General features: G+C 35.2%; 1 protein-coding gene across 1 annotated transcript; it reads right to left on the minus strand.

The window, feature by feature from the left end:
* Nucleotides 1–4,786: 4,786 nt before the first annotated feature.
* On the minus strand, nucleotides 4,787–21,447 carry LOC107868968 (putative oxidoreductase TDA3). The gene is given in 11 exon segments (XM_016715573.2): nucleotides 4,787–5,449; nucleotides 6,464–6,501; nucleotides 6,631–6,782; nucleotides 7,486–7,546; nucleotides 7,641–7,707; nucleotides 8,284–8,423; nucleotides 12,031–12,091; nucleotides 12,563–12,632; nucleotides 12,883–12,986; nucleotides 17,655–18,027; nucleotides 20,358–21,447. Coding segments are annotated over 5 exon segments (1,434 nt in total). The 5' UTR covers nucleotides 21,235–21,447; the 3' UTR covers nucleotides 4,787–5,449; nucleotides 6,464–6,501; nucleotides 6,631–6,782; nucleotides 7,486–7,546; nucleotides 7,641–7,707; nucleotides 8,284–8,423; nucleotides 12,031–12,081.
* Nucleotides 21,448–24,972: the final 3,525 nt, after the last annotated feature.

Here is a 24,972-nt window from a genome sequence, read left to right on the forward strand (position 1 = left end):
TATAATAACCATCATCTATAACAATATTAATATTATAGCATCCAAGTTTTTCTTGAAATCGATTTTTATTTGTCATGTATATTAGTACATTCTTAATAATAACATTTTGCTATAACAGTCAAAAACTATTCGTCAAAAGGACGTCATTAATTAAGAGAGATTTGATCACTGATTATTGCTGAGCCAATTATTAGTTTATTATATTATGTTGGCCTAGGATAAGGGAAGATTTTATGCCATATTACGGTATAATACAATACTGAAAAAATGATCAAGTAAATCTTAAATTTAGGTGAAATATGGTTGTGAAATTTAATATGGCACTCCCTAGCTTTATTCCAAGGCATCGCTTGGATTTCGAGAGTGATTTCTTATATTTTGACCATAAATTTGAACATGGAAGCTTTAGGCTTTTCAAAATACATCCACATACTTAAAAACTACGTAAAAGTACTAGAAGACGCAATAAGATAATTGACAGTTGAAAATATTTAGAAGATATAAAAAAATCATAATCAAAGAAAAGCTTATTTAACTGTTGAAATCTAAATAATGCAACATAAATTAGGGTGGAGGGAGAACAGATTAGAGTATGACGGGATCTTGGGTTAAAATCTCACAATCACCCTTCATCAAAGAGAATTTTCATGTACTTAACCCATCAAAAGATATTATACTCACATGCAAAGAGGCTTATTGAGAATATAATTAAATAAATAAATTGTATTTTATCAAACATCATAACCTTTTATGACTATTCGAAAATTCAACATCAAATACGTACCATGCGGGATAAGTTGACATGACATAAAATAATTACCATATATGCGGGATAAGTTGACATGATATAAGATCATACATGTAATTATACATACGACTGTTAAGACTAATCACCGGGAATATCGTTTTCAACGTCTCCAACATAGTCATGCTTTAGTACTGTAGACCATATGAAGTTTAGTTTTTGACTTGCATTTTGTTGTTGCCATCAGAGGCGGATCCAGAATTTTAAACTTGTGGGTTCCCAAGGCTCCTTTCCTGCTATTAAGCTATCCTTTGGTTTAGTTATGGGTTCCCACCTATTAATATTTATAACTTTTGGTGATTTTTCTATGTAATTTTAAGCCTTACGATAGCGGGTGTGGGTTCCAGGAACCCACACCTTCTACTCTACATCCGCCACTGGTTGCCATTCATTGTAGTGTCTCAACATGCTCTTCTTCAACTCCATATGCCATAATTAATTGGGAGTATATTGAATATAATTACAATCCCTTTGAGTGTGCAACTACTTATATATAGAACAAAACAAGTCTAGTATATATTCTTCCTCACTTAGGCATCATCCTACGTGAACAAGTGTTTAAATGTAGAAAACGTCCTCTAATTCATGTATAAGCAAACAAACACACTACGAATCTCAACAAAAGGAACAAAAACAAAAGAAACAGATAGATATATGAGCATATGTCAACATTGGCGGAGCTAGACATTTTACAAAGAGTTTTGTACGTGCAAAATTTAAAAACGCAGCTAACAACAAATTTTAGTGAGGGGATTAACATCCAACTTGCTCAACCTAGCGAATTTATCATGAACAACGTCAATAATTTATTTTTTACCAAATACAAACCATCTAAAATTTTCTTCATTTTGGGTTGCTTTTAGTTATAAAAAATACAGGGTAAATTGTATAAACTAAAATAATAGTTTTATAATGGATGGATCGAGATTTTTACTAAACACAAATCACACATTCAAGAAAAAGAATAACACTAAATTATCAATTTTCACTTCAATTTAGAGTTATTTCAATCTTCGATTTTGTTACTTTTTAGTTTTAATAAATGTTAAATTTCTTTTGTTTTGATGGAGAACTAGTGTTTGTTCCCGCGTGATGCACGGTTATTATCTATACATCACGGGAAAAAACCCCAAAAAATAGAAAGAGAAAGAAGTAGTAAAAAAATAGGAAATACTGCTAGATGGCAACCTAATCGAGTACATCATAATTGAGAAAGGTAAGTCCCACTCCACTAAATTGAAAAATTTCAGAACACGTATCACAGAGTGCTCCAATGACAGTGGAGGCACAATTGAGAGAATTTCAAGGATTAAAATTTGTTCTCTTATTTGTTTGATATATTTAAATTTTGACATATCAAATTGACATGTTTCATATTAATAAATTAGTGAAATATTAAATACCAAATTTAACATAATCAATGATGACAAATGACACAATAGTTCAAGGAACAGTACCTTGTATCCTTCACTTAGCAACTTTGTAAGAAATGATAAGTCATCCTTAAGAGATGAAGTATATATCCATTTTAAATAGTTTACAAAGGAAGTTATTGGGGAAATAACAACAATTGCAGCAGTTAACAATTTACCTTTTGTTAGTTTAAAATGGGCAGAGCTATTTTGGAAGTTGGAATCAATAATTCACCTTTCTTTTATGAATGGACCTATTTTGAAAGTTTTTATATTTAAACAAACTTTTGCTATATTTTAAGTAAAAATTACATATATAACATGTTTACTAGTATTTACTAAAAATTATAATTTTTTTTTTCAGAATCTTATAAAATGCCAACATTTAATCATTGAGGATACAAGTTAATTAACTTAGATACATACTACAGATACATGTTTTAATTAAACTAACTAGCAAATTTTAAGGGAAGTAACGGATCACTTAGCATTAAAACAACAATTAATCTAACTAATTATGGTAAAAATAAAATAAAAGCCCATAATTTATGGTAATTAATTTATTATTCCACCTTTCTAATAAAAAACCTTTCACATAATCTATTTTGAAATAGCAAAAACTTCATACGACTTGTTCAAAATATTCAGACGATCAACTTTTTTCTGATTTGTTAATTTTGTTTGTTTATTTGAAATACATATTTCAATGTTGTTACATTATTTCAGAGGCAGAGGAATTCACTGTAATGGAGAGAGTACAATGTTGGAGACTATGTCTCAATATCGTGTAATTTTCTGAACAATCCGAAATAACCCACTAATTGCACTTATATAGTATGTGCATACAAATAAGTCTTGGGCCAAAAATATAAAGGTCCATACCGGCTCCGGGATCGAGCTTATCGGCCCAATTCCTACGCTACCACCACAAACCCTATTAAAAATCACAAACATGGATCGCACCACGAAACTTTCAGAGCCTGCTCAACATAATTCGGGTCACAACTGTAACATTTCCGATCCACTTCCACGTGATTGGTTTCCTTACTAGTGATACTTCTTGGTACAACAAAATGTAATTTAAATTATGAAAATTCAGCTTATAAAGTGTGGTATTGTTCATTCATTTATTTATACATAGTTGCTTCGATTTGTCTTTTCATTTTGCTGTTCTTTTGGGATTTATACATAGTTGGTTCGTCAAGGCCATATAAAAAAAATTAGTGGTATAAAGCTAAATTATGAGACTTTAAAATTTAAAAATATCATTTTAGATTTTTACGTACTATAGTTTAGTGTAGTGTAGTATTCTTTAGAAGAATTAAATACTTTACATAGTAATATTATTATTTATAAAAGTAAGGACTAATTTCAATTAACAAGATGTTAGTCATTTGTCTGTAAATTTGCAATACATTATGTTGAATATTATTGTGAAAAATTTATTTATTAATATGAATAGATGGTTCTTTTTTTTTTTTTTTTTTTTAATTAATATAAGTTTTGTACCTTTTACATTTTACAATCTTTAATAGTATTTTAGGTGAAATTAAAATAATAAAATTCATAAGTATTAAATTTATTGGGGCCTCAAAATATTTTGGGACCTAAAACAAACTTTTTAGTAGGTTACTCTTGAGCCACCCTTATCCATGGTCCCTTTTGTTCTTGGTCTTCATACTTACTTGCTATTTTACATGGATTTGTTGTGGTATTCACTGTTAAAAGGAGAAAATAAGAGAAGCTGACAAGTGAAATGTTGTTAAAGTAGTCTTGTATTACATAACATAAATATTCAGATATTTGGGCAAATAACGTACAGAAGAGTTTACATGTCAGCAACAGGCTTGCTTCTGAAAATATAGGAAGGAACATTCATAAAACAGTGCATTGGCATTTTATGTTGAAGAGTTGCTAAGGAAGTGTGTTCACAGGATAACAACATCATCACTAGGGGTCTTAAGTGAGTCTGCTATATCAAGTGCAGCTTCATTTGATACTCACTTTGATGAGAGGAAAACGGCTGTTGATGGCTAGTGAAAAGACTGCTGCAGTAGTGACAGATTGATTAACCTTCCAAGTCAGCTTTAGGAAAAAGAAGCACTAAAAAATTCCAAATCCTAAACAATTTTTCTACTCCAACTTTTTTTCTTGTGGAAACATACATCAAGATTTCTGTCAGTTTCTGGAAGATTACTTTAGCATCACCATTATCGTGTAAGCATAAGAAATTTCTAATACTGACTCGGAGGCTAGTCAACCATGAATCAAAATTATTCGGGATTTGGAATTTTGAAGTTTATTAGGTTTTGCATTATTATAAATAAGTACCTAAACGAAGAAAGCAGAATACAACTTCATTGATTGAGGCCCTTGATCTGAGGGCAACGATAGACTACGAAGTAACAACAGGTATATTCACACACTAATTTTTACCTTCTTTCTCTTCGTCTATGATCATGCCTATATAAATATGTAGTAGGTTTCATGTAATTCAGTGTTATGGGAAATCTCTTCTTTCATACGTCATTACATGCAAGAACGAGTTCGAGGGTTCTTCAAGAACATATTAAATAACGAAATTTCTCCTTTAATCATATTTATAATTGTTCTAATGATGCATGATGCTTACAGCTATCTTGAAGATTATTTCGAGTGCTTTCATTCGTTTACATACATCAAATACAGGCCTGGTATATCATATCTACAGATACAGCCTCGAACAAAACTTACAAAGAGGCCAAAAAGTCTAGTAATGATTCAACATCATCAACTGTTCTTTACACCAAAAATAAAGAAGAGAAATGCAGGAGCTCTTGATCTTTTGGATTGAACTGGTTCTGCCTTCAAAACATCTTGCATTTCTCTCTTTCCAAATTGTCCACCATATGCAAGCCGGAACATTCTTCCACCACTCTTTGCGACAAGATTCTCCTTGTATATTGTTCCATTAGGTCAAAAGTACTCTGGGGCATTACCCAATCAATTTTAGCTAGAGCTGCAAAAAAGTTGCCATAGTTGTCTGGTAAATGAGCAATGCAAGAAAAGATGTTCATTCGTTTCAGCTTCTTGATTGCACAAAAAGCACCTAGAACAGAGCTGAAAACCTCTTCTTTGAAGTTTATCATGAGTGAGACAAGCTTTCCGTACTAGACAGTAAAGTAGTATTGAACTCTGAAACTTTCTTGAGTATACCATCAAATTGTGCTGCATCAAAGACTAGCATTCCTTTCTGGAAAGAAAATGGAAGCCTGTTAGTCGAGTTATTATAAAATTCTCCGACCAGTATGACACAACAAAAATATCTTTTTGTGTTTTAAAATGGCAAAGTGATCTTTCATCAGTTCAACACATCATAAAAGCAAGTTCTAATTTTCATACTTTTGCATGCACAATAATTTTATAACTTTTAATGCCGTGGTTGGTCTCTTTTCTGAAATGTAATACTATAAATAGCCAAACACGTGATGGTTGTTTCATAGTATTATTGTTGACACTGTTCATTTCTCCACAATAAACTTCAGAGAAGCACAACAGGGGAAAAAACATTATTTCCATATGTGTATCGCTAAATTCATCAAAAGATATATAGAGTGAGTGTACAATAAGCTTTTTTGTAGTGTATAATATGTTTACACCAGCATAATCCATAATTACCTTTTACCATATATACTAGAACAGCCTACGCAATCCTGATTGAAAGACAAACTGAATTGTGCTCATGTGATTACTGAATACTACAGCAAGTCAAATAAATCTAATAGCTATTTCCTATCATAAAAGATCTACAATAATGTAAAGCAATTAACGCATAGAAGCCACAAGAGCTCACTACTTTGAAGTGCCAAAACAATACGCCCTTCTAATTGTCATATCTGAAAATCCTGTTGAAACGTTATACATTCCTTTCACAAAGAAAGCAACATATATGTGCAGCGCTAAAATCACTGGTACGAACTTTATCACACAGAACATGTGAATTCTACAATGATCATCTTTAACGTGCTTTGCTGTGATTGAGCCTATAGTTTTGTAACTGAATCTACATCAACATTAAGTAAAAGGGCACCATTTGACTGACTGTAGAATTCTGTTCCTGTTTATAAAGATTACCTTGGGGACATGCTTAAAAGTAGGTTTAGCTGTTGGTGCTGCAAGTAATAATGAAAAAGTACGTTGATTTTATAAATACTACAAAAAAGGCAAATTGGGGAAACAAAGAATTTTAAAAGCAGTACAAATTTACCAGCTGGCTTTGAAGGTTGACCAGGGTATAAGCGCAACCTGCAAGCAGGAAAATAGCAACAAATATGAGACATGTTTTTGTACCATGAAAACAGAGGGGAGAAAGAGGAGGCAGCAGCGAAATCAAATCAAGATATCATTCCATAACCAAAAATAAATATTTCTTACTGCCAGTGTAGGGGTCACAGAATGATGGATCAGGAGTAAACTGTTTCTGACCAGTATTTTGAAGAATGAATGAATTCCACAACTTGTTCACGGTAAGAAAGAGACAGATTCTCTTTGAGTAGCCATTTTTTCAGCAACGTCATACGGATTATCTGTCAAATTTTTGGATATCAGATCACGTAGAGTTGTCTAATAAATAAGAGAAATTATACACCACTAATTTCTAAGAAATTAGATAGAGATTGATGGCAGAAAAAAGAGTATAATGATCAGAGGGCAGTAACGATCAGAAGGCAATAATGACAATTGCCAGTTAGATCAATCATTAAGTAAATGGCATGAGTATAATGGTCGGAAGGCAATAATGACAAATCGCAAAATCATTACCCAACTGGATAACACATTATCTAAACCTATCCACAGTCCTCATTGCAAATGCATTGACAATAACTAACTAAAATCCAGCGGTAGCACAATAACCCTACCCAAACAAAACCAACATAAAAGTCCAACAACTATTAAAAGACCCATTAATACCATATGGTTTCCCATAAAAAACAAGCTAAACATCTGCAAAATCCCTTACGAAAAATAATCGGCAAACTCAAACAAGTCGAAGATGCAAGGTTATTCCAAGTGATGGAGCAGCAAAAATGCATCTCTTGGATCAATTTGCTGCATTTGAGATGGAGAAGATAGACAAACATGTTACTCCAGAAAACTTAAAGAGTAAATTGTGCGCAAGTATTACAAGCTCAATACGCCATGCCAACAAAAAGCTGAGAGGAACACTCAAAATTCCAGACACTAGAGAAAAATTCCCCCTCAATAACTCAAAACAGAAAACTAAAATACCCGAGCGATTGTAGGGCAATTTGCGAACAGGTTCACCATCTCCAATATCAATCATCAAACACTGTATCCAAAAAATAAGCAACATGGTGATTGGAGGTAAAAAGATGATCCAAAGATAAGCGTGAAAAGGGTCGAGCAGAATAAGCAGCCCTGACCATGATCATATTGAATTCCATCAAGAAGAGGACGTGATATGCCATCATCAGGCCCGTCTTCACCAATCTAAATTGATAGCAAAAAGTGTAAGAAAAGAGGACCCCAAGTTCAATAGACAACTTAATACCTAATGGATCAATGAGAAAACAACAGGGATATGACAGAGCATCAAGTATGTAGATAGGCTAGCAACAGAAAATATTCAAGTGCAATTTTGACTATACAGAAGAACGTAAATCCACAACAAATGCAGGGCAGTGACAGAAGCTACTACAAATTAGCTAAAAGGATGTTCATGCATATTCAGACCAAAATTTTAGTTGTCGAGCACAGGAAACTATCGAATATACACTAGTAGAGCGCCCCCCCCCCCCCCCCCCCCCCAACTCCCTGGGTATTCCCAACGAGAAGGAAATAAAACAAAATAAAAGGCCCAAAAAGACTAGGAATGAAAATGAGCAAATGTATGGAGAATATAGTAGTGAAATCAAAATACAAACATAAATCCTAATTGCGGAGCTGCATATCTTTGATCTTAGCCAAAAGACCGAGATAGGTATGGCAAGAACTGCACATACACTTAACCTGAAAGATCATAGGGACAAAACATACATAGCTATAATGGATGAATTACAATATTACCTTTCCATATCTTTGCAAAACGACCCTCACTGCCACTGACAATAAGCCCAGAGGCATGAGCATCAACAGAATAGACGATAGCAGTGTGACCAACCATCTCCAGTAGAACTTGACCACTAAGTTCCCACAGCCTTATGGAACTGTCAAAAAGAGATATGCGCGTATTAGAAATAACACATTGTTAAGGAAAGGCACCAAGAAAACTTGCGGGAAGATTAAATACGGCTTTGTAAGATAACTGGAGCAACTTCAGAATCTTAGCCATGCACTAATAAACTGATGGTATGAACTATGAACCCTTCAGATGAGAATAGTAGAAGGAAAAGTGCAAAAAATAGAGAACCTACATAAAGATTTGATTCTTCACGAATGACATCCAGACATCTATGCTAAGTCAAGTTCTAACAGGGATCTCATGAGTGCAAGAGAAGTTAATCAGAACAACAGATATCATTTCAGTTGTACGAACACGCTTCCAGAAATGAATTCTACATCTCTTTGAGATAGGGTTAGAAATGAGGTTATAAGGGAGGAGATGGGAGTGGCTTCGGTGGAAGACAAGATGTGGGAACTGATGTTACGATGGTTCGGGCATGTGATGAGGAGGTGCACGGATACTCCAGTACAGAGGTGTGAGAGACTGACTATGGATGGTTTTAGGCGAGGCAAAGGTAGGCCGAAGAAATATTGGAAGGGGGTGATTAGACATGGCATGGAGCGGTTATAGCTTACGAAGGACATGATCCTTGATAGGAAGGTGTGGAGGACGCAAATTAGGGTAGAGGGTTAGTGGGTAGGAGTACGTAAATCAACAGGGAGGAGTGCTTTGTTTGTATCTGTGCCTATAGTTTCTTGTTCGTAGTATTCTAATGATGTTTGTGATCTCGAATAGATAGTTCATCGTATTACTCTGTCGGTGTCTTGTTTCTTTTATTAGTGGTGTATTATCCAATTTTGTTGTTTATTTTTATGTTTTTTGTTTGTTATATTGTTATTTATCCTAAGATGGGGGCCTATCGGAAACAGCCTCGCTACTTTATCTAAGGTAGTGGTATGGATTGCGTACACTTTACCCTCCCGAGACCCCACTTTGTGGATAAAGTGGGAATACACTGGGTATGTTGTTGTGGTTCCTAATTTAAGTTATTATTGCCATTAAACTCTTCTGACCATACCATACTTTCTGCAATCAAAATTCTCCATTAAGCTTATATCCACTAAAAAAACCCATTTGTTTCATTGATAATAACAAGGCCAACTTGGCCGTATACAAGATATATACCAAAAGGGAAGAAACCTACAAAACATGGTTCTCTTCAAAAGACGCTCATTCTTCCATAAAAACAGGAACTACATGGGTGCACCAATAGAAAATCAGGGATCAGAAACTACTACTCAATTGAGCAAAGCTCATCTCTGCCCCTTCAAAAAAACACTCATATTTCTCTACTTCCAAATGATCCACATTAAAGCAGGAGTAGTAGCATTCCAAGTTTTGTGCCTTCTCACTCTTCCAGTTGAACATCAACTCCTTCACCGATCTTGACATTGCCCAAGAAATATCAAACCATCCAAAGATATCCCACCATAACCTCGTGGTATTTTGCAATGCAGTAAAATATAATCTATGTCCTCACCCGCCTCCTTACATAGAAAACACCAATTTATGCAAGCAACTTCTCGTTTCCTAACATCCGACTCGTTCATATGTATATCCAAATGCTTATTGTAAAACACAGTAAAACATATACACCCCTCTATTGTATATCAATTATCATTGAAAGGATCCTATGTTGCACAGTTCCTTAAAATCCTTGTTGCAACCATGTCGATCCAACACGATTTGGGAGTAGTGTGGTGTGGTGTAAGATCTGCACCGGATTTGGTAATCCAACTTGGGTGCTTTGACTACACCTATGGTGAAGAAGGATAAGTTGATAAGTTATTCAGCTTGTTTTTTGATTTATATGTTTTTCACATAAAATACTAGAATACTTTGCAATTATACGAGACAACTTATGAAAAATACCAAGTGTTTACAAAGAATTTATTTATAGCATCTTTATTTTTTGGAAATTGGTAACGGTAATCTATTTATAGCATCTTTAATTTAATAATTGCAATTTATTGTAATGAGGTACATTTATATATGTTATAACACACATTTATTAGCCGTATCCAGCACTCATACCTGTAGTCCAGTCCTACCCTTGAATCCTAAATTTATGTGATGAAGAATCCAACTTCTAGATCTACTCGCAACACTGGTATCCAAGAAACTAACACAACCTCTCCAAACATTGAACAAGCCACTCAGATTTCAAATGATTTTTGTTTTATCAAGTAAAAGTATTTTCATACATAAACATGACCAAGTCAATCGTACACGTAGGTTACCAAAAAAACAGAACTTCACAAAATATGAAGCTCTACAAAATCCACCCAATCTTCTTGCTCTGTTTACACCAAAAGAAAATAAGAGCGCATAGACTACTATTCAATTGCAAGATACTGAATTCTACACCTTCATAAGCTCTTCTATCTCTCTCTCCAAACTACCCACATTAACTTTATCAGAACCATGTTCCAAGCCCTTCATCTTCTCCGCCTTCTCCAGCTCTTCTAAATAAGCATCAGATCTTTCACCATTCTTAGTATTACCCAAGATGTGTGAAGCCATCTAAACATATCCCACCATAATTGCATGGTAAGCCCGCAATGTAGAAAGAGGTGATCCACATCCTCGCCCGTCCCCTTGCACATGTAGCAACAACTAAGGCAGACAACTTTATCAATCTTTGAAACTCACTCACTTCCCATTCTTGAAAATCCCTTCTAAATCACAGATCCCAAAAGTCTCTCCACTTTATGACATCCTAATTTGTTGAATAGTCAAGTCATTTTGGCAACTTCATTAACGGGGCATAATGGCAACTTTATCATGAGAAGCGTGGTTATGTTCTATACAATGGTGTGATATTGCGCAATCACTGCAATACCCAAAAGAATGAACATGATAGGATTCCCCAACACTTCCAAAACCACTTTACATGTCACTCTTGGCGACACATTACTATATGCAATTTATCTTTGTTGCCCTTTCCTAACGAAGATGAAACCAAACGGAACAAGAGAGGTCAACTTTTCAGCTCTATGAATAGCTTACACTATAACAAAGTATACCTACTCAAATAAGACTCCCAGGGCATAATGGCAACTTTATCATGAGAAACGCGGTTATGTTCTATAAAATGCCCCGAATATTGTGCAAAATCTGCAACACCCAAAAAGGACGAACATGATAGGATTCCCTAACACTTCCAACACCACTTTACATGTCACTCTAGGCGACACATTGCTATATGCAATTTACCATTGTTGCCCTTTCCTAACGAAGATGAAACCAAAAGGAACAAGAGAGGTTAACTTTTCAGCTCTATGAATAGCTTACACTATAACAGAGCATACCAACTCAAAATAAGACTCCTTTATTACTTTAACAGAGTATGACAACAATCCTCACATCCTATTAATCATTTAACAATATGAGAAACAGAATACTTCTCCGATTCTCATCTCATGCCGTACTATTTACTAAACTTAAGTACTAGATAGATAAAATTCCAATGAGATCCCACATCAGAAGTTCTTGTATTTCATATAAAAGGTCACTAAGCATAACACACTAAAGATCAAAAACAATTGTACAAAAAAAAAAATAGATGAAAATATAAAGCAAAACCTCACCCATCATGGGATGCAGAAAGAACTCCTAGACCAGGCATTGCTGCAAGGCCTCTAACAGTGTCTGCACGATGCAACAAGCCATAAGCACATATCGCAAGCACAGCATGGAACATTTGAAAAGAACTAGACTGACAAAACACCATACGGAGTTGCATGGAGTGCATCACCAATAGTTGAAGCAATCAAAAAGACCATGCTTCTACGCATAGAAAGTTATAACAAGATACAAAAACAATGACCTCATAGAAATAGAATGGTTAAATTCTCATGGGACCATCCTAAACGTCAAATGCTACTTTTGGAAATCACAACCTTTTTAATCATGAAAGTCGTCACATCACCCACATATGTTACCTTTTGATGAATGTTTTTTTAACATTCATACTTAAAGAGAGATATTAACCAAACTTAAATAGATGGAGAGGGAAAGTAGCACATGTGCTTTAAGAAGAGATGACAAAAAACAAACAAATGCATAAATGTCACAAAATATCCGAGAGCCACATTCATATGAATAAAGCATGCACCAAACCTGTACGCCCAGAAAAAAGTGTGGATACATGCTGCTCCTTTCCAAAGCTTCAGTGTTGTGTCACTTGAGCCTATTACCAACATAATCAAACATCATTCAGGCACAGGCTACTAGATATAAAACCTAGTCTTTTCAGTACCAGCCTATATATTATCTCGATGATGATAAATACTGGAGAAGTTCCGGTAGAAATGCAAATAACTTGATAGTTAAGTGAATTGACTGTGCAACAAAGTTTTAAGATCTTAAAAATTCAGAACGAGTGACGAGATGAACTGAAAAACTAGAAACTGTCTAAAATGTAAAACTCCACTTGATACCTGTGACAAGCTCGCCTGAGGGAAATTTAATAATTGCTTGGATAGCTGCTTTATGAGCTTCCAAAACTTCAACCTCTTGGCCCTTCCTCCATCGTCTTAATGAACTGAAACAAGAACATGTAAACAAAAATGAAAGCTTCAGACAAAGAAGTCCATTAACACATCGATAAAAAGTATATGCTTGCCTCCCACAACATGAACAGTAATCAGCTAGAAATTTTGGCACAAATGAACAGTAAGTAAATGATTTAACAAGGGAAGCACCACAAAGGCATGCATCCAGTAAGTTGAGCAGGGTAATACTGGACATGCATGCATAACCACCACTGTGAACAACTAATGGCATCCACCTTAACACATTTCAAGAAAGGATGCTATTGGGACAAGGCCCTTGGCTGTATATTGCAAAGATTGGAAATACGCAAGGATTAGATAGATATCCCTTCAACATAGGTCATCGAAAGGACCACGGAGACCCACCAAAGGCATTCCAACAAACATGAATAGAAATATATGTCAACCATTCTTAGATTCCTTACTCTAGAAACATCCTAGTTCTAAATTCTAGTTGACCACTGATAAAAGACACGGTTCGCAATTGTCAAAACCTCATGGTTCGTAAAAGAGAATATTCTCTTCTAACTAGTTCCTAAAAGAGATCTTTGACCACACTCTACAATCAATTTCTTGTATAACAAAGGATTGAATTCATTCTAAAGCTCACTCTATCTCCCCAGTTTTTGGTAATCACGATGTACGGACCTGCTTGTGTGCACCTCAACTAATTCCATAGGATACCTGCTACCCCCACCAGCACAAGTATCTAGTAACTCTGTCCACAAAGACTTGACCGACCGACGGGGAGAAATTACATAGTGCTTTTTTGCCTCTAATGAGCTCACTTTATCTCCACTTTAAGATCCATTTCCTTTTACCTGAGTCTGAGGATAAGTATCTCTGTTTCCCTGTTATGCATATGGACACTCTTTGATTCTGTGGACCACCTTACCACAACCAAAACAACCCCTTTTGCCCATCAAACACTCACCAGGATGGGCCCTGCCTTCCTGTCACACTTAGCACATATCGGGTAATTTGGCCTCCCGACTACACTGTTCTGAGACCGAGAATTCAAAGTCCTGCCCCACTGTTCCTGCCTGATTCTGGCTGAAGATGGCCTGGCACTGATGAATGACCCTGAAACAGCGATCGGTTCCCCCCTCCTGATCTTGGCTGACTAAACTCTAACTGTCCAGTCCTAGCTCTCTTATTCCTCTTCTTTCTTTTCTTCAACTTTTTTGCCTTAATGTGTTGAGCATGAGTCATCAATCTAGCAATATCCATATCTCCAATCAACATGGTAGTCCTACACTCCTTGACCACCAAATCACACCCCAGTAACAAATTTGCTCATATGAGCTCTAGAATCAACTAACTCCTCGGGAGCATGCTTAGACAACTGAGTGAACTTAAGGCAGTACTCATTCACTGTCATATAACTCTACCTCAGGTTCATGAGCTCCTCCACCTTAGCCTCCCTCATCTCACGCGGAAAGAACCTATCCAGAAAAGCATTTTGGAACATCTACCAACTCACAGGAGCTGCATTCTCACCCCTATCATCCTTCCACATCATAACCCAATCATAAGCAACATCCTTCAACCTACAGGATGCCAACTCAACACTCTCCTCTTCAGTAACATACATAATCTGAGTCATCTTCCTCACCTCATCAATAAAGAGTTGTGGGTCCTCATTCACCTTTGACCCATAGAACTCTGGTGGATTCATCCTCACAAAGTTTCGAATCCGGGTTGCAACTAAATTACCATTCTCTTGAAGTGGGACCACTGCTTGCTGGTTCCGGCGGTCACAACTTGGGCCAACGCTTGAAAAGCAGCCCGAAACTCAGCGTGAGACACATCTCATTCAGAGGGTCAGCTTGCAGGGGGTAGATCATCGTTTCTGCGTGCGTTGGCTCAACGAGGTTGCATATTCTGTCACATAAAAGCACGAGTTAAGGCAAATAACGACAACTATAAGAACGATAGATCATGAAAGAATTAATGATTCCTAACTTGTTCCATAGCCTCTTGTTCATAAATGTGGCGCGCTTCACACTCATGATCAAGACTCTACGTAACGCGGCTTGTCTAACTCCCTAGGACACTTTAAAACCTTAGACTCTGATACCAAGTTTGTAATGCCCAGAAGTACCCCTGGACGTCACACGGTACTCAGGACTACGAATAGCCCTAAGCTAACCCATGATATCTTTACAGCTCAGAACTCACACCATAAGGATGGTAAACATAAGAAGTAAACAAAAGATAAACAATCTCATAACTTAAAGTAAAGTGAATCTTTAACTTGGAAATCTTTACACAAACTTCTTGAACTTAAGCTTAGACATAATCTCGCAAGCCTCTATTATAGACTAGAGAGCCACTAGGACAGACCTCCCAGCCCGTACATAAACTGAATTCAATGTCTAAAATACTTCCATCAAAGAAAACACAAATCTAAAAGACTGAGTCCTCGGACTATGAGGACTCACCAAACGTCGGGATGCATACATTGATGCCGAAGTCACTCGTGCTACTGGGAACGGGCACCAAAACATACATTATAAGACATTGTAGCACACAGATGTATAAGTGGATCAATACTTCTAGAATGTACTAAGCATGTGGGAGTGAATGCATAAGTAAAATAGTACTGAATATATATATAATCTTTCAATTGTACATGCTAAACGTAAATGACTCACCTTGGACTTGAGTAAAACTTAAGACTGCAGGATCATAATTCTTAAATAATAAAGCATATGAATAACTTAGTGAGTCATAACACTTAGTTTCTTAAAATCTTTGCCTTTAATCTTGCTTATAGGATATTCTTCTAACCCACATAAACCATGTGAGCTACCATGAAGTCCAACATCTTATCCACGTAAGGGAGAGTTGTTCTACCCTTGCCATTGGAATAGAACCTTGTCTTAGTGATCATTATTCTTAACTTGATCCATATTGGGAAAAAGTTTAACTTACGTTGGCTCGTAGTTTTCAAAAATTTAGGATACGCTCATCCGCATTCCCTTCTCGGTGCTAAATACTACTCCCAAAATATATACATATATGTGCTCATACTTAAGAAATCCACCTTAAAATAGCATAAGGGCTTGTATACTAGAAACCGATTATGCTTCTCTTTTCTTTAAGTCATAATCAAAATGAACATTGTGGATTTCAAGTCTTGTCATTAAAATTAAGAGATCAAACTTTCTTGTAAACTTAGTGCTTATACTTATGCTTACAATATCATGCTTCAAACTCAATTGAAAATCTTTAATCAATGTTTTCAAATCAAACTCATGATATTCAAATCATAATAGAGAATCTTTAAGTCAAAACATAAATAGATGAGAACATGTATGCACTTTAATACTTCAATCACATGATAATTTCATAAACTCAAGACAAGATAATTTGGGTGTGAGCCCTAATTGCAAATCACGTAACTTTAACTTTAAAACAAGTTTTGGGCACAAGGATGAAAGAATATCCTTGTTCATAAACTCCACATACCTTAAAGTTCTTGGCTTGGTGAAGTCAACTTGACCTTTGAGGCTTGGGAGATGCCTTGGGGAAGAAACCCTAATGTTGTTCTTGAAGATGGTAGGAGAGAAAGTTGTTGTTTAATCGATTGGAAAAGAGAGGAAAAGTAACGCCCCTTGGGGTTAAATGTCGTGGGTTGGGGAGTTATAAGCGGTAAAAGCCTAAAAAGCCCCTTAACTTTACTTCTCAGAATTTACTCGCCAATTCTTACGAGTTGATCATACAAGTCGTATGGAAAGGTACGACTAGGTATCATGACTCGTACGATGGCCAGAATCTAAGAGAGCATTCACTAATCAGATTACAAATGACACTTACGACTCGTATCATCCTCCTGCGACTAGTAGCCCCTCACTCGTATCTTGGACAGAAGAATCTCAAGGAGTCTACACTGTTTAGCTTACGACTTGCCTTCATACGACCCGTATGCTTCTTGACGACTTCTAGGAGTTGAGTCGTACCCTTAACAGATTGTCACCCATCCTGCACTGCCTTGGGTACGAGATCAACGTACGACTCATATACTGTGCATACGACTCAAGGGATAACTCGTATGATAGACAGAAAACTCTTAGAGATGGGGTATTACATGATATTTCTATGACTATAAAGGTGAGGTAAGGATAATAATTTCGGTATATTCTATGAGATTAATTTTGTCCAACATTTGGTAATGGATATCATTAGAAGGTGGGATAAAATAATCCCATGCGTTGGGAGTCTATCCTACCCCACCAACCATACGACCCCTAAGAGCATGTCATTAAGGATGAAATGAGAAGTTTAAAGCTAAATAACTCCACTTATAGAAGTGAATCGCTGTTTTATAAATAGAGTAAAAAGAAAGGAATTTCATATAAAATGGAACAGAGAACATTCTGCTTAAGCTGGTCCGAACGGACACAAACAGTCCATCAACATCTATTGTGTCTAGAGACCTCATTTCTTGGAAAGACTCCATATTTACTGTGCTCGTGATGTAAATGTTATTGTGGCCTCATGTTTCTCATAAAATCTAAGCAATAGTTTCTGAACTCACACAAAAAAAACACCTACAAGTTCTTCGTTCAACAAAATACTTTTACACAGATTGCAATTCTGAGCATATGAAGCCATCTTTCCTCTTTTAGATGATTTGTGTATAGTCATCTTACTTCTTCCGAGCACTAGAAAATCTTGTGGGGTTAAATCGACTAAGATCAACTATGCTAGCATGTCCATCCAGAATGAGTTCGGCCATAGCTGCACCAGTGGCAGGACCATTGAGAATTCCCCAACAGCTATGCCCAGTTGCTACATAACAGCCTTTTATACCAGGAACTTCTCCGATAATTGGCACATCATCTTCACTGCAAGGTAGGATGCACGCTTGTTCAGTTTTCACAGCTGCTTCCCCTTCCACTAAATGGCTTGACACACTAGCAGCCACTCTCTTAAGCGTGTTTATTGATTCAGGAACTGGAGTTATCTGCTCTGGATCATCTGGAACCTCTGCCCGAGCTGACATTCCACATATATAAACTTCCCCTGAAGGACATGAAAAACATAACGTTATAACTCAATATGAAATTCAATAAAATCCTTGTTTTTGATGTATAATACATAAAAGAAGAATAAAACGGGAGATCTGTGTCGTTCTCTGTGATATCACTGATTTTGAACTGGTGGGAATAAAATTTCAAAATATTAACACTTCAATTTCAATATCAGGCAGTTCACCGAAAACAAAACTAAGGAATAATTGGCAGGGAACATTCTCCATCTTTCTACATGGTGAAGAATTTATATGTTTATACATGTTATAGGATCCCTCGTATTTGCGGATACCAACCCAAAAAATGGATGCATCACCCATGTGTAAAGTAATTGGTGGTTTAAACTTTAAAGGCACCCTTAGGGCCAAACCCATTAAATCTACTAAGTTAAATAAGTGTACTTGTACATGTATATATTTAATTATATATATATATTTATATATCTAATTGACTTGGATTTAGACTTGGGAGCAGGACAGGTCAGATTTTTAATTAAAGATTTTATTTTCGTATTTATTTTTTTTTTAAAAAATCTGTTAAAACAGAACAGTAGTGTCGTCTGTTCATAAAAGGAGGTTTGTTCATAATCTACAAATACGAATGAAATCCCAGAAGTAGTGTATTCAATTTGCAAATATATTTTCGAGCTTTGTTGTATCCTGCTAGAGAATTGCTTGTAATTCCTAAAGTATATCCGAGCAATAACTCTTGAACGGTAGTGATCTTTCACACCTCAAAGAATAATTTTCTGCTGCTCATCTTATTTTTCTAACACCATGTACATCGTCAACTATCACATCAAACAACGGTAACATGTCGGCTTAACCCTTAGAACACACTTAGAGAAGAACAAAACGATCATGTGAAGATCTTACAACTTTATGGAGTTTGTTTTTTTGTTCAAGTGTATGGTCATAGAATAAACCAATAACTTTATTGAAAACCATATAACAAACCAACAATACCAGCCCACAAATTGAAACAACTTTTCAATGATCCTTCCTAAAAGTAGAGGTGTTCATAATGAAAGGCGGAGGTACGTTTTCAAATTTATGGGTTCTAGATTTTAAAACGACAACTACAAATGCTAACAACTTTATGTGTACGTATTTGATGAATATTTTTTAATAGAAATAGATTGTTTGAGCAAAGGCTACTAGGTTCGACCGGACTTGTACTTCTGCTATTCATAATCATAGCTGACATGACGAGCAACAGAAACCTTCCATTTTCTTAATAAAGCACAGGATGCGATGCGCAAAGGGAGGGAGGGGTCAGTGCAAAGCACAGCTTGTGCTTGTGGACAAAATGATTAATTGAAGAAAGGGGATCAACATTGGCCCAATGAAATATATTTGGTAACAGAGCCTATAACTAATAGCATAAGATTGAGTTGACAGCTGATAGCCTGATACATGAACACACAAGTATACTCATAATGAAGGAACCAGCTCAGCATTGTCTCTAGTAGTGAAGTTAATTTACCTTTTTCTACTCATTGTCCATACCAGGAATGACAAGTTTAAACAGCATTACTATATCTTTTGACACAAATTGCCATTCAGTTGCTCCATCTATTTAACCTAACAACTACTTTGTTGTGGCAAAACAAATAGCATGAGTGATGAGAGACCACTTTCTGTATGTAACTTGCCAGGATGGATCCACAATTTAAACGTTTCAACTTTTAAGATTCTCAGTATTGCATTCATTGTACTGTTAAACTTATCTAATACTTATTGGCATTTTAGTAGGTTTTTACATAGGGAAATCGGGTAAATAGTATCCCTCAACCATGCCATTTAGGACGGATTTATCCCTCGTTAAATGGTGGTGCATTGCATATATCTCGTCTCTAATAAATAAATGATAGCATATTTATCCTTTTCATTAAGAGATCTATATTTGCTGAATTCAAAAAAAAAAAATTAATTCTAAAACTGGATTTTAAATTTCAAAAATTTCACCAGCCTTTAAAAACATGTATAAATAACATAAATACCAACTTACACTCTTTCACACTTTTTTAATTACTTTACTCTATCTCCATATTAATATAGATAACATATTCGACATATACATAGCATTCTGTGTATATATTGGGATTTTTATAATATATTTAGGGAGTTGGAAATTTTTTTGTAATATTGGAAATATAAGTTGTGTATTTGTTTAATTTTTAGTAAAAACATTACTCACCCATTTCCCGACCGGACCCAAACCGCATAAAAAAACTCAAATCTCTACCAAACTCCCTGAATTACGGTTAGCACACATATGGCATATGGCATATAGTATACTCACTGCAAAAACCGACTGTACCTGTTGGACGAGGATAAACTTCCGGGTCCATGGGCTTTCCACCTTGGGCCGGATAATAAGTAAGAAACAGAGCATGGGGCGTTATCCTATCAGGCTCTTTCGGTTTCAGTACAATACTATGGGCCTTAATTCCATAAATCGTAAAAATCGAGCCCAATAGAGAAAATCTCTTAGTCTAAGGCCCAAGTGCCAACAATACTGCATCAGCAACAATCTCTCTCCCATCTTCCAGTACAACTCCTCTTGTTTTCCCTTCAGCAAGTTCCACTCTCTCTGCTTTACCTATCACCACCTCCACCCCATACTCATTCACCGCTTTTGAAAGAAGCGTTTTCGTAAACAGCTGCGGATGAACTTGGGCAGTACTGGAAGTTGATCCAATTGTTCTTGGGCTCTTAGCTGGGCCATCAACCCAACTCGGAAGCGGCCCAGGCCCAGTTTGGTTCGACGCTGATGAGGATGAGGATAATGATGATTCGCTGACTGAGATACTTAGTGTAGTGAGTGGACGATAACCGTATGATTGTGGTCCGTTAAGCTCTTCAGCGAGTGAACAGTGAAGATTAAAGCTAGCGCGTGCGAGTGACGCGACGGGACCTCCGTCGCACCAATCTAGTGCGAGGAAACCGCCAGCTCTGCCTGAGGCAGCGCAGGCGATGGAGGATTGTTCGATTAGAGTCACAGCGGCGCCGTTTTTGGATAGGAAGTAAGCGGTGCAAACGCCGATGACTCCACCGCCGCAGACGGCGACTTTTTTGGGTTGTGGAGTGTCCATTGATGAGGATCGTATTAGGAAGAGTGAGGAGGATTTTGGGTGTAGGAATTTTGTAGGGACTGAAATGGATGGAAATGGAAGTGAAGGGGTCAATAACAACATTTTCTTAAATTAGAGTTGGGGGAGTTATTTCTCGAAATATACACGTGGTGCTGTTGTTGTTTGTGCTGTGCATGAGTGCTGTGAATGTAGCCTCTTCTTAAAAGAAAAAAAAATATATAGCAAAAAGGAAGATATTCTTTATTTTGTGATGAATGTAGCTTTTGCTTAAATTGCACCCATGTTATATTTTAGTAAGATTTTGATAGATTTTAATTTTTTTTAATTGTTCAAATCAGTAAAATTGAATTTAAAGATAAAATTATTATAGCTTTTATAAAAAATATTTAAAATAATATTTATGCTTAAATACAACTTCACAAATTTAAAATGAATTGAAAAACAAGTTGCTGTTTTCAAATTTGAAATTTGTATGATTAAATATTGATTTTCAATAAGGTGCAAATGTTTCTAAAGAATAAATATTTTTTACAACAAAAAAAAAGCTCCGTACACTCCCATGATTAATATTTTCAACTAAAATATTTATATTCCCTATCTAATATGCAATATTATTAATTATAATACATTTTTATTCATTCTAAAATAATGCATCGTTTTTTTTCTTTTTCGTTAAAAAGATAGTTAGATATTGCATCATAACAAAAAATTTATAGAGAGAGTTACGTGGCATTGCCACTTTCGTATCTGTACTAAGAAACAATATATTTACAGACCATAACAAAAAGTCTAAAACAATATATTTACGGACCATAACAAAAAGTCTAGAGAGTTATGTTGCATTGCCACTTTCGTATCTACACTAGGTTCAGTATTGACAGACCATTTACTAGTAGGTAGAGTTTATCCACAGTAATGGTAATATTACACTGTACTAGGTGATTGATTTGCTAAAATTATTCAACAGTTTAGTAGTCAACAATCCTTTTTTATCTGCATTCAAAATATCCATCAAGTTCAGAGGAGGTGTCCAGAAAATAGTAATTGTTGTAGTGGTAGATGATTGTGCAGTCAAAGTGGCCCTTCTAGCTAGACTAATCGCTAACATATTCTGCTCTTTGTAGACATAGACGACTTGCAAATTACAACTTCTAGAAAAGACACCTGCAATCAGATAAAAGAGAGAAACTGTTAGCGTTTATATCATTAAGCAGCTCAAGCAGTTGAGCATTCACATTGATTTTCAATGGATGTAAATGCAATTCCATAGCAAGTTGTAAACCCTTGAACAAGGTCAAGAGTTCAAATTTCATAGGATCAAGGGGCACAGTAAATACAATAAACCCCACAATCCAGTCACCTACGCTATTCCTGAAAACCCCGCCTAAACCATCAATATGTTTGTGAGAGCAAAGCATAGCATCATAATTTAACATAAGGGAAGAAACTGTAGGTGGGTTCCGTTTAACATAAAATGTAAATATAGCATCCTTAGTATCCGAATCTACAACCAAATACCAATACTCAGTAACAAGGTTAGTAGTGTAATCTACTGATGAGGTAGAGAAAAGACCCTCGAACAAATGTTTATTACGTTGTATCCCAATTACCCGAAGACAAAAGGTATAAGGAGTTCAAGGGGTGCGGGTGTAGATGTGGTAGTCTGGAAACAACAAAGGAGGGGTACTCAAGTATATACGAGTGAGGGTTAAGTGTTGAATATCAAAGGATATTTCTATGGCAGAGTTAAAATTTGTCCAGAATTGTGTAACTGTGGGACAAGCTAAAAAGAGATGCGTGATAGTTTCTGGCGTTCCAAGTTGACAATTAGGCAATGCAATACAAGATATATGTTAAGGTAAGAAGAGGTTGGCAGTCGTTTGTGTAGTAATAGCCACATGAAATGTTTGATCTTTGGAGAAATGCGAGCTTCCAAATCAAATCAAAGGAAGCGGTAGGTATATTGAGTTGAGAAGCCTCGGATAATTTTATATTAAAAATGTTCATGTACATTTTTCTAATGTATTAAAATGATATAAACTTATATAAAAGTTAAATATTGTTTCCATCAAATTCCAAATCACAAAACTCAATCGCATAACACAACACTTAAGTTATCATTATTACTTAAAATTTCAATCCCTTAAAATAATTATAAGATTTTCAAATTTTACTTTTATCTCTCCAGATACATCATATATATACTCCAAATCCAATCTCTCTCTCTACTAAAACCTCACATAACATCCTACAGTTAACAATGTCAAGCACCGAGCCTGAGCACGGACACAAAGAGAAGAGAAAAAAGCTGTCGGAGTTGATGACAAAGATACCAAAACTCATATTGCGTTGATTGAACGGCTCGGAGAAGTAGTTGTAACAACTGGTGAAGAAAAAGAAGATGATATCCTCAATTTGAAAGTGAAGCTCTATCGATTTGATAAAGATGGAAATCAGAGGAAAGAGAGAGATGATGTTACTGTGAAACTTTTAAAGCATAAGGAAACTAAAAAGTATCTCTTTGTTATGCATCAATCATCTAGGTTTGCTTATAGTTTAATTTATGACTTTTTTTCACATGATTAAACTTGGCTTGTTCAATTTTTTGTTTCATTTGATTTTGGATCAAGAAAACCCAAAATTCAATTCATTATTGTTTTATCCCTTTTCTTTGAAAGTATTGATTTTTGATTATTTAAATCATTTCAAGACTTTACAGAGTCGCCACTTGATTTTTTTAAGAAAAACATCAAGAAAATTAAAAATATTTTAAAGACTTGAAAATAGAAATAAATCCTTAAAATTAGAGAAAATGGGTAAAGATTCAGGTAACGCCTAGAGAAGATTTTTAAGGCACCCAAGAGCGTTCATTAAAAAATGGTTAATCAAAAGATAATTTGACTGATTTGTAAAAAAAAAATTCAGTTTTGAAAAATGCGGCTAACTTTGTAAAATCTTGAAATTCATTTGCAAATATGACATTCATTTTATCCAAATGAAAATTTATTTATTTGAATTAAGGAAAAATTTCCTTAAAAGAAAAAGGTTATCTAAGTCTAATTTTTTTTATCAATTTAAAAAAAGATAAATTATTTTCAATAAAAAGAGAAAAAAAGTGATTTCAAATATCGTTTTTTTGATAGTAAAATTTTTTATCTTTGAAGAAAAAATTATGAAAAGTGACTAATTAATGAAAATGTTTTGATTTTTTTTGCAAGAAAAAGTGATTTTTAGGTTGATGAAAATTCACTTAATTTTAATAAATCAATTTAACACATGAATAAAAAAAAATACCATCTTTAATTTTTAAAGATTCATTTTAAGAGAAGACATGGAGAAAAATCATTCCTATTGATTATAAAAATTCTATGTGACAAACGACAATTAAAGAAAAACATGAAGATTAAACAATAATATAATTCGAAGGGGATTCATTTTAGATTTGATCAAATTTAAAAGTTTAATACGAGCAAGTATTCACAAATGAATTACAAATAAATAAATAAATAAATAAAAGTAGAAAAGTTCAAGTATTGGGCCCCTATTTGGCCCATTTCAAATCTAGCCAGCCTTTCGACCTATTTTTTGTGGACTTTTCATCCATTTTCAGTTGTATATGTGAACCCTTTTCTGATGTATTTTTCCCCTTTAACTATATTAAAAAATTCGAAGACAAACCTATTGGAGTGAACTAATATACATCTATACTATTTAAAAGTGAATTTATTTACCTCTTGAAATGTCATAACCAGATTTTATCTTGAATGTGTGTGTATATATATATATGTATATATATAAGAGCCAAGAGCATGGGTGATCAAGGGCAATAATGTAATTTCA

The sequence above is a fragment of the Capsicum annuum genome, chromosome 1, assembly GCF_002878395.1.
Source record: "Capsicum annuum cultivar UCD-10X-F1 chromosome 1, UCD10Xv1.1, whole genome shotgun sequence".
Classification (NCBI taxonomy): Eukaryota; Viridiplantae; Streptophyta; class Magnoliopsida; order Solanales; family Solanaceae; genus Capsicum; species Capsicum annuum.